Source organism: Triturus cristatus, chromosome 4_2 (assembly GCF_964204655.1).
Source record: "Triturus cristatus chromosome 4_2, aTriCri1.1, whole genome shotgun sequence".
NCBI lineage: Eukaryota > Metazoa > Chordata > Amphibia > Caudata > Salamandridae > Triturus > Triturus cristatus.
This window is the reverse complement of record NC_140586.1, coordinates 720,529,468-720,546,098: the sequence shown is the minus strand read 5'-3', so window position 1 is coordinate 720,546,098 and position 16,631 is coordinate 720,529,468. Positions and strand designations below refer to the sequence as shown.

Below are 16,631 nucleotides of genomic sequence, written 5' to 3'. Positions count from 1 at the left end.
CCTTTACAAATGTAAGTTTTATCCAGTTATTGTGCAAAGGTACCATTTAATCATTACTATCTAAACCATAAGAAGCCCTGCCAGCCAGCCATAATGTAATTGGTAAGCACAGAGGTCACAAACTGCAGTTAAGTTACATTAGTTGCACTTTGCTATCTGATGATTATAGTTCTGTATTCAGTTACACATACCATAGCTGAAGTCTTGTCAGCAAAAATACAAATGTATGCAATATTTCCTATATTTTAGGTCCTTCAATCCATTTTTCCCACTACTTGGCTGCTTCAGTACTCCTGGTGTCCAACTCTGGGCAGTCTGGGCCTTACAGCACGTGTGCAGCAAAAATTGTAAGTAGTTCTCTTTTACAACATCTTGTGCACACAGACCTTTATTTTTAACTTCAGAAGGGGGAACATTTTCATTATGCTAATTTTAGCATATCCTCAATTGTATTGGCTTAACTTTACATTATATGCATCTTTTATGTCTGTGTTTACGTTTACTCCCCCCTTGTCTCAGTATGTCTTTGGAACCTTCCCTAGAATGTTGATCAGTGATCAAATAAAATTCAGTTAGGAATGGATGTACTTATGCTGACATTTTTGATAATCTTCATTGCTTTGAACCAAATCTTACTTTTACAACTTTAGTCATTTTCCACTTATACATTGAAGAATGAATGAATGCGGATTTATAGAGCGCATAGTTACCCGAAAGCATCCCAGCGCTAAGCCGAAACAGAGAGACCAGAGGGGGTATCAGGGAAAAGGAAGGGGTCAAGGGAAGAGGTAGGTTTTTAGGAGTTTCCGAAATCGCAGATGGCAGGGTTCGATCCTGAGTTTGAAGGGAAGGGAATTCCATAGCTTGGCTGTGTTGACTGAGAATCGCCGTCCTCCTGCACGTGTGTTTTTTTACTCTGGGCACTGTGGCTAGGCGTTCATGATCTGAGCGGAGTGGTCTGTTGGCTTTGTAGGGCACGACTATGTTCTTTAGGATGGGGGGGGGGCCTTATCCTGCAACAATTTGTGTGCCAAACATAGGGATTTAAACTTTACCCTTACGCGTATTGGGAGCCAATGCAAAAGTTTAAGTGCTGGTTTGGCTGATGTTCTGGCTGGGGTGCCCGTGAGAAGCCGTGCTGCAGCGTTCTGGATCTGTTGGAGTTTGTTAAAAGTGGTTTCCGGTGCCCAAAGGAAGATGGCATTGCTGTAATCCAATCTGGACAGGATAAGTCCTTGGATAAGCAGCTTCCGAGAGGGCTGTGGGAGGAGAGGCAGGACTTTCCGAGCCGATCGAAGGAGGCCGAAGCAGGTTCCTGCCATTTGTTTTGCTTGGGTCTTAAATGAGAGGTCCTGTTCCATCCAGATCCCCAGACTTTTGATCTCATTTTTTGGGGAGGGGGGCTCCCCCAAACAGGTGGGCCAGATGTATGGAGGGAGGGTGGATCCTTTATGCCCTAGTAGCATAATCTGTCTTAGACCCGTTCAGTTTCAGGGAGGATTCACACATCCAGGTAAATATTTTTGATAGGCAGGTGTGGAGGGAGCCCGGTCCGTGGTCGGGTTGGGATAGAGATACGACCAGTTGGGTGTCGTCAGCGTAGCTCACGATTTTAACACCAAACGGGGCGACTACCTCCTCCAGTGGGGCCATGTACACATTAAATAATGTGGGGCTTAAGGAGGAGCCTTGTGGTACCCCACACTGGAGGGGGATTGCCGCTGATCGGGAGTTATTTTCCCACACCTGAAAGGTGCGGTTTCTCAAAAATGACGTGATCCAGGACAAGGCTGTCCCTGTTACCCCTATGTCTGTCAGTCGCTGAATGAGGACCTGGTGGTTAACCGTATCGAAGGCCGCGCTTAGATCCAGGAGGATCACTGCCACTGATCCTTCTGAATCCAAAATGCATCTGGCCTCCTCAACGACTGCCAGAAGGGCGGTGTCCGTGCCCTGTCCCGGGCGAAAGCCAGTTTGCAATTTCCGGAGAAGGCCGTTAGACTCCAGGAAATGGGAGAGTTTTTTATTGACTATCCTGTCCGTGACTTTGCTAAGTCCGGGGAGTAGGGAGATTGGCCTATAATTGGCCAGATCCGCTGGATCTAGGAGCGGCTTTTTAAGAAGGGCTTTAACAATGGCTCTCTTCCAGCCAGGAGGGACTACTCCTTGCAGAAGCGAGGCGTTAATTAGGTCGGTGACTGGTGTGGCGATGGTGGGTGCAATCATTTTTAGAATCCGTATGGGTACCGAGTCGCTAGGAGAGCCACTTTTGATGATGGCCAAAGTTTTGAGTACCTCGTCCACTGACACTGGACCAAAGGTATCCAGCTGAATGGCTGGTTTTGCTGGATGGCAGCTTAAGTCTATTCCATGATTGACTTGGGGCAGGGTAGTTAAGATACTCTGAATTTTAGCGTCAAAGTAGTTTGCCAATTTGTTGCATTTGGCCTCAGAGGTGTCTTGAGCCAAAGGGGGGTCCGGCACCTTGAGCAATTCCTTAACTATGAGGAAAGTTTCTCTAGAGGAGTTGGAAGAGTTTTTAATTCTTTCATTGAAGAAATGCCTCTTAGTATTGCGCAGGGCCGTCTTGTATGTTCTCATGGCGGTGCGATATTCATCTTTCCTGGATCTCGCCCAGTCTTTCCTCCAGGAGCGCTCCAGTTTTTTACATCCTTTCCTTAGTAATTTCAGCTCGGGAGTAAACCAAGGGGCAGAGTCAGCTCTCTTCTCCTTTTTCTGGGTGCTTCTCTTGGGAAGAATAGAGTCGAGTGAATTGGTGAGCCAGTTAGCAAGGTTCGAGTCTGCAGTCACAGGGTCAAAAGCAAGGGGGGGTAGGACTGTTCTAGTATGGAGGTCCAGTCTTCAACAGAGAGTTTGGACCAGGCTCTGTCCATAACACGCGTCTTGGGGGGTTGGGGAGGCATGGCTCTAATTTGCCAGAAGAAGGGGACCAAAAAGTGGTCAGTCCATGGGAGAGGGTGGGGAGGTGTGGCCTTAAGCGCGTGGATGTTGGTGAAAATCGGGTCAAGCAGATGACCTTTGTTGTGTGTCGCCTCAGAATTGACAAGTCTCAAGTCATAGGAGGTGAGGTCGAGGTGGAGATCAGTCGCCACCGAGTCCTGGGGGTCAGTGAAATGGAGATTGAGATCTCCCAGAATCGTGAAGTTGGGGGTAGAGGCTGCTAGTACAGTGACGGTTTCTATCAGGGCACTAACAAAGCGATTAGGGCATCCCGGTGGGCGGTATACGAGTAGGCCAGAGAGGGAGACTGTGGGTGATATTTGTATAGAAAAATGACAGCTCTCGCAGTCTTCTGTGCCGCTATCTTTTGCCCTGCATAAAAATGTATCCCTATATAATATAGCAAGACCGCCTCCTCTACCAAGGGGCCTGTTCTGGAAGTGGATAAGGAATCCTTGGGGGAGGGCACTTACGATATCGGCTTCAGAATTGAGTGTCAGCCACGTTTCCGTAAGGAACAGGATATCTAGCTTGTGGTCCTGGATTAGTAGATTAATCTCTAGGGAGTGTTTCGGGAGGGATCTACAGTTCAGGAGGGCCATTTGAAGGGAGTAGTGCTTATCGGTAGGAGGGGGAGAACTGCATAGGTCGCAGTTGAGGAAGACCTTTTCCCCTTTATGAATATAGTGACAGTTAGAATTTTTAGAGGGTCTGAGTGACATGAGGTCTCTTTGAGTATAGCTGTATCGATCCGATGTGGAATCGGGCATAGGTTCACTAGGTGATGAGGATGACCGTTTCTCTCCAAGGGATGATTGTGGACACCGTCCCTGATTATTGCTGTTATCAGCTCTTAGAGGATCCTTCATATTTCCCTGACAAAGGCTTTCCCTCCGTGGGCACAGTGTATATCCAAGATACCTCGACCTACCACTCCACATTGCTGCTGAAGGCTGTTCTGAGCGTTTGTATTTATATGCACCCTTTGAATTGTGGGCTTCAAAGTGCACGTCTCTCTGTGAGACACCTGGTGCTTACATTGATTGATAGTATTCTGGTGTGGTTTGTCAGTCTTCCCTGCACCTCGCCTTAGGTAGTTACTTTAACTGTGGTGCCAGCTTTGGATAACAGCTGCTATGAAGACTTTCTTCACCAGTTGTGTCATCATTTTACCTATTGACACTCCTGTTTCGATAATCCGTCTGCCGAGATCTTAATCAGGCCCATAGTTACTTCTTAGCCTGACTAAGGGAATAGCGTTGGGGTCAAGTTTGATATCCAAAGCAATTTGGTGAGGAATTCAAGGAACGCTTTACCCCTTCACAGAAACCAACACCTTTTATTTTGCAGTCTGACCTCCTGAAATGTGTCTGCTTCCAAGTAACTGCTAAGGTCGATGGTCTTGACACTGTAACCCCTGGAACTACATCAGGTTCATTCAAATCAACTTTATCCAGAAATGTTTGATTGATCACCTCACCAAAGATTAAAGAAAGCCATGCACCTATCTACCAGAATGAGTAAAGGTTACAGGCTGCTGAAATCTTTGACCCTGAAAATGCAACCCTAAATTAGAATATGTCAGATGGATCATATGCTTGCTAGAAAGAGCTTTAAACTCACTATACTGAAAGGAGAGTGAAAGGATTGACAAGCCAGAAAGCAAAGCTCAATCGGTTAGTGCTAATCATTAAAATAATAACACAAAGTAGTAAAAAGAAATATATTTTGAGAGCCCTGAGGAAGCAGGTGACCCTGAACATGTGTTGGCTGTTTTGGATAATCTAACAGATCATGTTTCTGAAGACTGTGAAAAATGAAATGTTTTAATGGTTAAGAATAAAGTCTGAAAGTAATCAAGAAGCTACTGTGGTTGTGTGAATAGTCACGGATTTGAACAATTTTGGAATCCTATGAATGTCATGACCTCTAAGAACATATATCTATAGGTTCCCCAAATTCAATGAATCTGATAGGTACATCTAGCCGCAGAGTCCTTAACTTAGAGTATCCTCCATGTGCCAGTCTGCATCCGGAGATTGATCAGCAGTACCTCTGCGTGCCGGGGACGGCGTCACATGGCTCCGCCCTGATGTCGTCCACAGATATGACATCAGTGGAGGCATACAAGTCCCTCCCGACGCACTGACGTCAGTTTCCTACTTTTCCGCTCCTGCGACGCAAATTCAGGAGAAGCGGTTCCTCTTGCCTGTTTAGTTTTTAGGCCTTACCTACGCCTTTTTGCGTCTCGGAACAGTGTGCTGATGCCTTTGGGCTTCAAATCGTGTGAGACCTGTATGCGGCAGATGTCGGTGACGGATCCGCACGCGATCTGTATGTGGTGCCTGGGTGAACACCACGACTCAGTGGAGTGCGACACCTGTCAGAAGCTGAAGCCAAAGTCCCTGCGGGAACGTAGGATGAAATTGTTGTCCTATTCGGAGTCCAAGCTTCACCGGTCTCCGTCTCAAGCCGGAGCTCCGGTCCGGGGCAGGTCTCGGAGTCGTTCCTGATGATGTCGCTCACCTTCCTCAGTTAAGCGCAAGAAGAAGTCACGGGAGCCTCACATGGTCATGACGTTGGTGCCCGCTTCTCCCGGTCTTTACCGGACACGGGCCCACAAAAGTTGACCCCCGCCTACCCCCTCATTTCCTGGCATGGGGGCGACTAGAACCCAGATAGAAGCCTATTTCCAGGCTTTGCAGGCCATCTTTGGGTCGACCCCTCTCCATGGCATGCCTTTGGGTCCCACAGAGGTGGTAGGGACTTAAGTTGGGAGCTGGCCGGCGGGTTCGCCCTGGGTGTCAATCGAGTACCCTGACCCCAGTCTCAGAGTCGCTGCAACATCGGGAGTCCGGTGGCGCCTCCCATTCACACGTCGGGCCGCAGACCACCAACAGCGTCGGGGCACAGCCCTGTGGGGCTCCCTGCGATGATGTCTGTGGCCACAGCAGGGGACATGTCCCTGAGTCGACGCCGTCCCACTCCACAGTCTACCATCATGGTGGATGTTGGGTCGACGCCGGCCCGACTCCGGTCATCAGAGTCTCCTTCAACGTTAGTTGATGAGGCGCTGTCTCAACGTCGGAGATTGCCTTTCCTCCTCCTTTGCCAATGGTGGATGAGGCCCCTGGGGATTCATCCCGCCAGTGTTGCTTACGTGTTCCTCGGAACATGTTGATGTGGAGCATCTGCAGGCCCTTGGGCATCCTCTGGCTACGGAGTCTTTGGCTTTTGCTGGACGTGAAGGCCCCTAAGGGCTGCAGCACTTATTGTGCCACCCTTAGAGGCCTTCTACCCTGACACAAACACACTGCCCTTGCAGGCTGAGTGTCTGGGTGTAGAACAAAACAGAGAGTCGACATGGCACATATCCCTGTGCCATGCCCACAACACACACTGCCCTGGCATACTTCAGCCACCCCTCTAGCTGGGTGCTCTATGCCAGTGGTGTGGGTACAGGAGCATGAGCCCTGTGCCCCTACAGTACCCAGGTCCATTCCTGGGCACTGTAAGTGCAGTGCTGCCATTTAAGAGTATATGGTGCTGGGAGATCGTCAACACGAACTCCACAGCACCATGATGGCTCCACTGAAGACTGAGAAGTTTGGTATCAAACTTCTCAGCACATTAAACCCGCACTGATGCCAGTGTAGGATTTAATATTCAATGCACGATAGAGGGCATCTTAGAGATGCCCCCTGAAACTAACCTACAATCCACGTCTTGTCTGAGGGGCTGCCTAGGCTGCCACACAGCAGACATGTTGCTGGACCCCTGGGTAGAGAGCCATCCGCTCTCCTGGGCCTGCAACAATGCACATCCTGGGTGAGGTGCTAGGTCTCCTCCCCCAGGATGGGCAGGGGAAGCTTCAAAGGCATGCCGCCTTTGTGAGCTGCTCCAGGCCACTTGCTGTACTCAGCAACTGGCCCCTACCGGTTCTAAACCCCCACTCCGGCGGGAAGACTGGCTGGAAACCCCAAGGAAGGACACTGGGTGTGCCAGCCTCTGCCAACCCCACCCCTCAGGTGGGGGAGGCGAGGTGAAGCACATCTCCGGGCTCTCGCCATCTTGAAGATGGGGACCCCTGCCCAATCAGGACTAGGCCAATGCCCCCCTCCCACAGGAGAGTGGCAGGATAGGGGGTGTACCCAGGGCAGGGACCCAGTGGGCCCTGCCCTTTACCTACCTGTAACGTCCCTAAATTTAGTATTTAGGGGCACCCTGAACCTTCCTTCCTTAGATCCAGATTCCGAAACAGCAAAGAAGATCAAGAAGCAAGAAGACCTGACGTGCAGCTGCTAACAAGAGGAAGACACCAACTGCTTTGGCCCCAGCCCTACCGGCATGTCGACCCTCGAACCTGCTCCTGCTAAATCCCGGCATCTCCCGTGGCCAGCAACCTCACAAATCCCGGAGGACCTGGCTACCTTGTGACTCTTAGGCATCTGGGACTCCAACGAGCAGTGGTACTGCTCAAAACAAGTAATTGACCCCTGGCATCAGCAAGGAACCTCAAACCCTGCACACTCTGCACCCGCCAAGCCTGGCCTGTGCTGGAGTGTACAAAGACCCCCCCACCCCCCTGCCGACTGAGACCCCGATTCCAGCACCCAAGGACCCAACTTGACACTCCTGACGACACCTGCAGCCTCAGAACCAGGGACCCCCCTCCCCCCACCCCCCCCCAACCGCGAACAACAGAGGGTAAGATTTCCCGACACCAGAAGGCACCCCGGCGCCCTGCAGCCCCCTGTGCCCAACTCCTGGGTACCTACCTATCCTCCAACTACCCAACTTACCTCTCAAAGTGGTGGTCGCACCTGAAGAATCTTCGTCCCCGAGCTTGCAGCCTTTGTTCGTTCTTGAGCTTCTCCATTGCAATCCATTGAGCTCCCGACGGCTCAAAAGCACCCAGCCGCCCAAGTGGCCCTGGCAGTGCAACTTCTACTCTAACCTACTTCCCCATTTGCCCTGAGCAAGTGACCAGGAGCCCAGCTCCCACAGCCGCGTGGCCTGCTAGCCAGCAGCCACCAACCAATGGCCCCCTGCCTCCCGTAGGATAACATTGGGCCTACCTCACTCTGCACCCGGCTGCCCTTGTGCCACTGAGGGTGTAACAACTGTACTTACCTGACCCTGGGAGACCCCTGATTCTATGCCCAGAACCTTAACTCTGCCAGTTGAGTACTTATCCAAAAGCCGACAACTCACTTTTCTTCCAAAGGGTAACATTGACTGGTTTCACTTGAAAATTCTTCTAACTGTGGAGTTTCTTAAACTTTAAAATATTCACCTAAAATCAACAGAGTAACGAAATCGAAAATACTCACTTGCTATTAGGAGAGATCCCAGTGCTGGATTTTGGTGCCCAGCACTGACCCTGAAAAGTAATTTTCTTCCATAGGAAGCTATTGACTGTTTTTCTGTGAAATTTCTTCTAAGTGTCGATTTTTGCAAACTACAAATATTCTTTAAAAATCGTACCAACTGTGAAAACTTAATTACTTACCTGTTTTAGATGGATGTCCCAGTACTGAGCCTAGGAGCCTAGCACTGGATTACAAAAGTAACGAGAACATGCTTTACCTGCAACTTGAATTTCCTTCCATAGGATAACATGGCCTGGTTTTTGCTGAAAAAGTTTGGCGATTTTGCACACTTACAAATATTCGTTAAAAATCGCCTGTATAACCTAAACGCATTCTCTCAACTGCTTACAGGTGGTACACTAGTGCTGGATCCTTACCTGCTAAGTGAATTTCCTCCCATAGGATAACATTGGTGATTTTATTAGAAAAAGTTTCTAAGTGTCAACTATTAAAATTCCAAAATATTGCTTAAAAATCACAACAGTAACTAAAACTTATTTACTCAACGGTTTCGAGGAACTGTCCCAGGACTGAATCTAGGATCCAGTCCTGGAGTTAGAAAAGTAATCCTAAAAGTAATCAATTGCATTTACGTATAATTGTGTTTGAATTGTGCTGCCAATTGCAACAAGCTGTAACTATTGAATTCAAGACTATTGCCTATTGAAAAGTATTTAACTAAAGCATCTCATTCTGAGAAAGTATATTTTGTTACCTATTGTTGGTTCTAAAATAAAACAACCTTATATTTTTATATACAAACCATTGGCCTAGAGTTCAGTTCTTGAGTGTGTGAGACCATTTGCTGACTGTGTACAACAAATGCTTTACACTGTCCTCTGATACTGCCTTACTGCTCGACCAAGCTACCACTTTAGAGAGTAAGGTTATATCTAACTTTAGCCTCTGCCAAACCTCTGGGGACTATGGACTGTGTACACACTGTACCTATTTGGGAACAGTATATACAGAGCCACTTTTCTACACGCTGTGGGTCTCCCATGGTCCGCACTGTCTGCATATGTGTGTCTCCTTGTAGTCATGGTTTTGTATATCTCTACATGGGTGATATCTGTGTCTACACTTGTCACTCTTGGCATCCACTGTTGTGCATGCTTATTTTGTACTCTCTGACTCAGTCATGCTATTTTGTCCTTCCTCTGGGACTTTTACTCTTTGCAGATCCATGGGACCCTGCACACAGTTCTGCTTCTAATCCTGCTTACAGAGGCCTATGGATTTTCTTCCACTATGCACTGGCCGTTCTGGTTTCTGTGATTTCTCTTCGTCACTTCTTGGACGGTGAAAGTTTTGTGCTGTCCTCTGGTGAACTGTGTTGCCATTCCCTTTTTTTTGTTCATGCTCCTTTTCGGAGCTTTAGGGGTCTAGGATCAGTAACGCTTGCACTTGCTGTCTCCACCTGTCTTATTCAATCTTTATTGACGGATTAGTTTCCTTTGGAACTTAGTGGGGTTCAATCGCAGACCCTCCTCCAATGGTGTATAGCTTTGGTATCTATTCTAAGTTAAGGAATCTGTGGCTAGATGTCTCTGTCAGATGAACAAGTTACTTACCTTCGGTAACAATGTATCTGGTAGAGACACAGTCTAGCCGCAGATTCCTTAATGCCCACCCATTCTCCCTGTTCTGCGAGGACCTTTCCAGGTGGGGGTCTTACCCATTGGTCTTTCTACCAGTGGTTTCTGTCTTCATGCGTGTTAGTCTACTTCACATCCTTCCCAGGTCAGGAGGTCCTATGGTGTTTTACCTGTTGCTTCTCCACCCATTCTCATTTTGGGTGGTGGGCTCTTTTTCCATCCACGCTCTTGCACCCTGGTTCTTTCTGGAGTGGAGATTGGTTATGTCCCTCTTCCCTCCCTCCCCCCGATTCTAGTTGAATATACTACAAGTCAATTGTATGTATGTATGTGTGTATATATGTATATATGTATATGTATATGTATATTATCTACTGGCGGTCGCCAGTAGATAGTTATAGTTGGGACCGAGTTTCCATAGGAAATCTGAAAATTCTATTTTGAATAACTTTGGCGCCGGTTGACGAATCCTCACGAAATTTTCAAAACTAATGGGGCGCTCCGCTCAGCTCCTACCCTGAAAGTCTCGGGGTGAATCGTCAAGCGGGGGCTGAGAAAAAAGGGGGGTCCCAAAACACTTTTTCCCCTGCATTTTCCCATAGGACCTTTAGTCGAAGGTACAGCCCGAACGGCTGAACAGAATTACTTGAAATTTGGCAAAGAGGTAGTCCTCACGTCAGGCATGTGCCTTTTGCATATATGGTGTCAATCTGTTCAGTAGTTCCTGAGAAAATTGCAGTTAAAAGTACATAAATATCTATAAGCGCGCACCATAACGTGCATGAGCGTAATTCTGATTGGTGGTTACGTGTCAGTCAACATTCGAATCGGTCGAAATCAGGAAGTGTCGTTCGCCATTTTGTGTGTGACAGTGAAAAAGAAAGGTGGAGAACGTGAAAAGGGGGCAGGGTAGAGAGTTCTTGAACCCCTAGCCTTTGTCAGGGGGTCCCTGAAGGACCCCGAAGGGTGAAAAAAACATTTTATTTTATTTTCAAAAAATCGTGGGGTGCACGCACGGTGCGCGCACGGTGAAAAACCCATAAAAAAAAAACATTTTAAACGAGCCATTCCATATTACAGGATACAGTCAATCTATAACTATATACATAGGTAGTTTATTGTAAAATAAATATATAAAAAATATAATAATACATACATAAATTAGCATTTAATAAACCTTATAAATTCACTTAAAAAACCATAGGTTTCACACACGTTATAGTTGGGAATTAGCATGTAAAAAACCTTGCAAATTCACATAAAAAACCATAGGTTTCACACATTTTACAATTAGCTGGACATTTCACTCGTAAAAAACCATTGAAATTCCCCCGTTATAGTTAGTTCAGATAACTATAACTCGCGCGACCGCCACTCTATCACAAGGATGATGTCATCAATGATGTCATGCGTGATGTCACTGACCATGTCATGAGTGATGTAATATATGACGTCATCAGCAGTGGATTGCGGGCGCGCGAGTTATAGTTATCTGAAGTAACTATAACGGGGGAATTTCAATGGTTTTTTACGAGTGAAATGTCCAGCTAACTATAACATGTGTGAATATATATATATATATATATATATATGTATTCACTGAAAAAAACCATAGGTTTCACACACGTTATAGTTAGGATTTAGCATTTAAAAAACCTTGCAAATTCAGTGAAAAAACCATAGGTTTCACACACGTTATAGTTAGCGGACATTTTACTCATAAAAAACCAATGAAATTCCCCCGTTATAGTTAGTTAAGCTAACTATAACTCGCGCACCCGCAATCCACTGCTGATGACGTAACATATTACATCACTCATGACATGGTCAGTGACATCACTCATGACATCACTGATGACATCTCAAATGACATCACTGATGACATCATCCAGTGAATGTGTTTTTTTCTGAAAATTAAATATGTTTTATATATGTATATCTCAAGGTTGATGGAAGAATAAATGGGTATATAAGTGTCTAAAAGGATGATTTGTTTTTGAAAAATTGATTGTGTAACTGACTGATTAAGTGTATCTTAGTGAATACATGGCTTAATGCGTAATGTTTAAATATGTAATTTTCTGTATCAGTCTCTCACTTTGTGTATAAGTGTCTGCATGGGTTGGTGAGTAGCTATATGGGTGTTTATATTGGATTTTAGGTTGTTTTTTGAGTATCAGTCTGAGTGTCTGCATGGTTCGGTGGGGGGTTTAACGTAGTGCATAGGTGCATGAATGATTGTCTGTCTGGTTGTATGTTTTGAAGACAGCATGTGTGCATGACTGTATGGTTTGATGAGTGTGTGTATGGGTGTGTTAGTGAGTGAATGACTGTCTCAATAGTGTCTTTATGAGTTACATAATATGTTTTAAAGAAGTATATTTGACTATTGTTGTATATAAGTGAGTATATGTGAGAGTGAGAGATTGAAATAGTTCCTGTATGAATAAGTATGCGTTTTTATTAGTGATTATTTAAAAGAGTAAGTATGTGTAAGTTTCTGTAGAAGTACGTGTTGAGGTGTGTGTATAACTGAATATGCAAGTAAATGGATGTTTGATTCTTTATTAGCATGAGTGACTATGTGTGTGAGTAACTCTATGGATGAGTGGCAATGTGTAACAGGATGTATAGGTGTATGAGTACATATGATGAGTGAGTACATGTATGAGTGACTGTATAGGACTGTTGGTGAATCAGTAGATGTGTATGTGGATCTTAGAATTACTGAATAGGTTGTTGTAACTGGTATTGGTATGTCCATTGTTTTGAAAATTGTAGTCTCTATTTTTGAATGTGTGTATCAAAGGTTATATTAGGGTGAGAGGAGGTCTACCACTCTGTCACAAGGATGATGTCATCAGTGATGTCATTTGAGATGTCATCAGTGATGTCATGAGTGATGTCACTGACCATGTCATGAGTGATGTAATATGTTACGTCATCAGCAGTGGATTGCGGGTGCGCGAGTTATAGTTAGCTTAACTAACTATAACGGGGGAATTTCATTGGGTTTTTATGAGTAAAATGTCCGCTAACTATAACGTGTGTGAAACCTATGGTTTTTTCAGTGAATTTGCAAGGTTTTTTAAATGCTAATTCCTAACTATAACATGTGTGAAACCTATGGTTTTTTCAGTGAATTTGCAAGGTTTTTTAAATGCTAATTTCTAACTATAACGTGTGTGAAACCCATGGTTTTTTCAGTGAATTTGCATGTTTTTTTAAATGCTAATTCTTACCTATAACATGTGATTCCCATGATTTTTTCATTGATTTTGTATGATTTTTTTATTATAAATTCTTATATTAAATGTGTTTTTTTAAAAAAAAAAAGCAATTTTTTTTTTTTAACTTTATATTCTCTTAAAACACTGTTTTAAAAAAAAAAAATTCTGCAATATATTAATTTTTCTCTTTTTTTTTTTTTACCACACAGGTAAGATATATTAGTATAACATAGAAATTATTTTTTTCCTTTTTTTTTTTTTTTTTTTTAGTGCGCGTACGGTAAGCGTACGGTTTACGTAATGTTTGTAATTTATCTACTCTTTTTGCGTATAGTTACGCAATTTGCGTAGCCGTGCGTACTGCGTATGGGGCGCGTAAGCGTGTACGCTACACGCGGAAGTGTTGGGGAGGGACTGTTATGCGCATGCGCGCGAGCGCGTGTCTTTTTTACGCGCATGCGTACTTTTACCGTAAGCGTAACGTAAGTGTAACGTACGCGCACGGTGGGTCATGTGATCATGAAACAAAACTTTTGATTGGTTCAAAGTAGTTTCAGTTCTAGAACTCTCCTACACCACACCCATTCCCCTCATTTCTGCTTGTGATCCCTTAGGAGAAGGAGCTGACTTGTCTTTGTGATACGATGGCAGACCAGCACTCTTCTGCTGAGAGTGAGGCTAGCAGCACCACCATCAGGCAGAGAAAGAGGAAACAGAAGAGCTCTTTTATATGGGAGTATTTTACTTTTCCTGAGGGCGAGAAAAAAGTCAATGCTGCCTTGGTGACATGCAAGCTGTGCCAGCGTGTACTTTCGAGAGGTAATCCCAACAAGAAGTATTCCTTCGGGAATCACACTATGTTGAGACACCTTGAGGATGTACATCCTAGGACACATGCACGACATACTAGAGGCAACCCTTCAGTAAGTCGAGCAAGCACATCCACAGCAGCTCAGCCGAGTCCTTCTTCGGAAGCTCAGCAGAGCCCTTCATCTGTGGGGGCAGATTCACCTTTTTCTGATCCTGTGGAAACGAACCATCGGTTTGCGAGGGTTACTATGCGGTGTTCATTTTGCCATGGTCTAATTGTTCATAGGGAGACCAGTGTTCCCCTCATTAACCTCTTCAATGCCTATGACCAGCTGGTCTCGTCATGGGCCGCGGTTGCGCTGTGCCCATGACGAGACCAGCTCGTCATAAACCCCGCCCGCTAATGAAAGCGCCGGCACAGGGCGGGGAAAGGGGCGGGCACTGAAGGGGTTAACTACAAAATAGACCAGCACATTTGTCCTACCAGCTAATGTTCCCATTCTTCCTTTCCTCTGTCCCTGCATGAACACAACGGCTCTTTTAAGAGCCAACCTTACCTCTCAACTTTTTTTTATTTTTTCTTTAAAACTTTTTTTTTTTTTTTTTACCGTACGCGTACGGTAAGCGTATTTTTTTTTTTTTTTAAAAACACTAAAAATCAATTACCACATCTCAAGATCCTTGAGGAATTAATAACTAAATACTAAAAATCTGTTTGAGGAGAAGTGGAACATACATCTAAAAGTTTTCTAATTTCAGTAGCACTTTCTATTTGAGTTTTATCATTACTCAGCTTTTGAAAAAGGAGACTCAACTCAGAACAGAATCTTTTTGTCTGATTTACTATTATCTGCTCTTGCAAACTTTCCAGATAAAATGCAACATTCAGCACTACATTAGCGTAGCAGTTGACACCAGAGCTATTTTCAAAATGACATCCTACAACCTCTTCTTCATTTTCCTTTTTCTTTTTGCTTGCAATTACATCACTCCTCTTTTTTTCCTCCTCTCTACATCCTCATTACAGATATTCTCAATTCTCCTTTTACGAGAAACTACACGTTTCTCTAACACAGGATACTGACCTAAATGAGGAGCATAGGTTCTTCTTAATCTATTATACTCCTTTACACAGTTTGTATCAGCACTAACTTTTGAATCATCAAAGTCTATCATGAATAAACCAGATAATGTTTTCACTCGTGACAAAGCTACATAAGCCATACCTTCTTTGAACACAGTTGAACCAATGTTTACAAATGCACAATCTACAGTCAATCCTTGAGACTTGTGAATAGTTACAGCATATGCTAGAGAAAACGGAAACTGTTTCCTTTGTACATATAAGTCTTTCACAAGCATGAAACGAACTGTACAACGACAAATGTCTATAACTTCTTCTATCTGATCAAATTTTATTTTTAAACATTCTATTCCATCTTTTTTCTGATAATTAATAAAACCCACAACTCTTCCCATAGCTCCATTAACTAAACCTTTTTCAACATCCAAATTTCTCCTTAAAAATACTCTACAGTTCATGCAAACATATAGATTTTTTTCTAATCCAGCAGTTTTGGAAATGTTCTTCTCTAGTGAATCCAATTTATTTTTCAGTTTGCCTGTTAATGTGATAGTAATTCTTCCATCCTGAATTTTGTCCACTGCTTCCAATTTCCTGATATCTTCCTTTTCCAATTTCAAAAGCTCCTCATTGAATATTGAGCATTCACGTAGAGTTGGCATTAAGCAGATGACACTTTTCTTTTCTGCTATGTTCTTGTATATCTTCTCTGCAACTATTTCTTCCTTTGGAAATAAATTATGTAGCAACCGACTCTGTAATGCTTTTGTGCCAGCTTCAGTGAGTAGTCCAATCCTGATATCTTTCAGAATACTTCCATATTCTTCATCGTTTGCTTGCCTCATATTAGTAGTAAGTTCCTTGTACTCAAAGAAGGACCAAATATTTGCAATACCAAAGCTTCCCAATGACTTCTTTGTGTCTTCATGCGTCACAGTATTAAACACTGGTTGTCCTTTAACTGGAGTAAGCTGTAGAAGATCCCCAAAAACTATGACATGTTTTCCACCAAATAACACGTCATAGTCTGTCCTTAGAATTTGCTGCATTCTTAAATGCACAAAGGCAAGCATTAAGTTTGATACCATGCTCACCTCATCAATAATGAGAACTTGCATCTTCTTCAATACTCTTGAAACTTCCAAGCATGCTTCTCCAGTTAGCTTGTGGTATTGTATTTTGTTCTCATGCTCCACTGGTAACATTAGCAAACGATGTAAGGTGATTCCTTTTATGTTATATGCTGCTAACCCAGTTGGAGCAGTAACCACACAAGACAAAGTTGAATCCGTTTTTTGCTGTAGGTAGCTTCTGATGACTTTTATTAAGAAACTTTTTCCAGTTCCAGCTTGTCCGCTTACATACATCCTGATTGGATGAAATGATGTGCATGAGCACTCTTTTTTTACATGTAGAAATCCGTGATCAATTTTGTTTCTGATCTCTTCATAAATTTGTTGCTGCTCTTCATTCAGTTGTCTTTCCAAATTTGGTAAGTCTATAAATTCTTCTTGAGCTTGATTCATAGCCGTTTCCACTTCATTCATGGCTATTGCAGCTTCATTTTCAACGATTG

The 16,631-nt window shown here is 44.2% G+C and overlaps 1 protein-coding gene across 3 annotated transcripts in view; it reads left to right on the top strand.

The window, feature by feature from the left end:
- The window catches only part of LOC146834963 (protein zyg-11 homolog B), a 308,674-nt gene that overhangs the window by 249,433 nt on the left and 42,610 nt on the right, over positions 1-16,631 (top strand). For all 3 annotated transcript variants that reach the window (XM_085602608.1, XM_085602607.1, XM_085602610.1), the window contains one exon: positions 250-347. In XM_085602608.1, the coding sequence (XP_085458734.1) occupies positions 250-347 (98 nt within the window). The remainder of the gene's footprint in view (positions 1-249; positions 348-16,631) is intronic.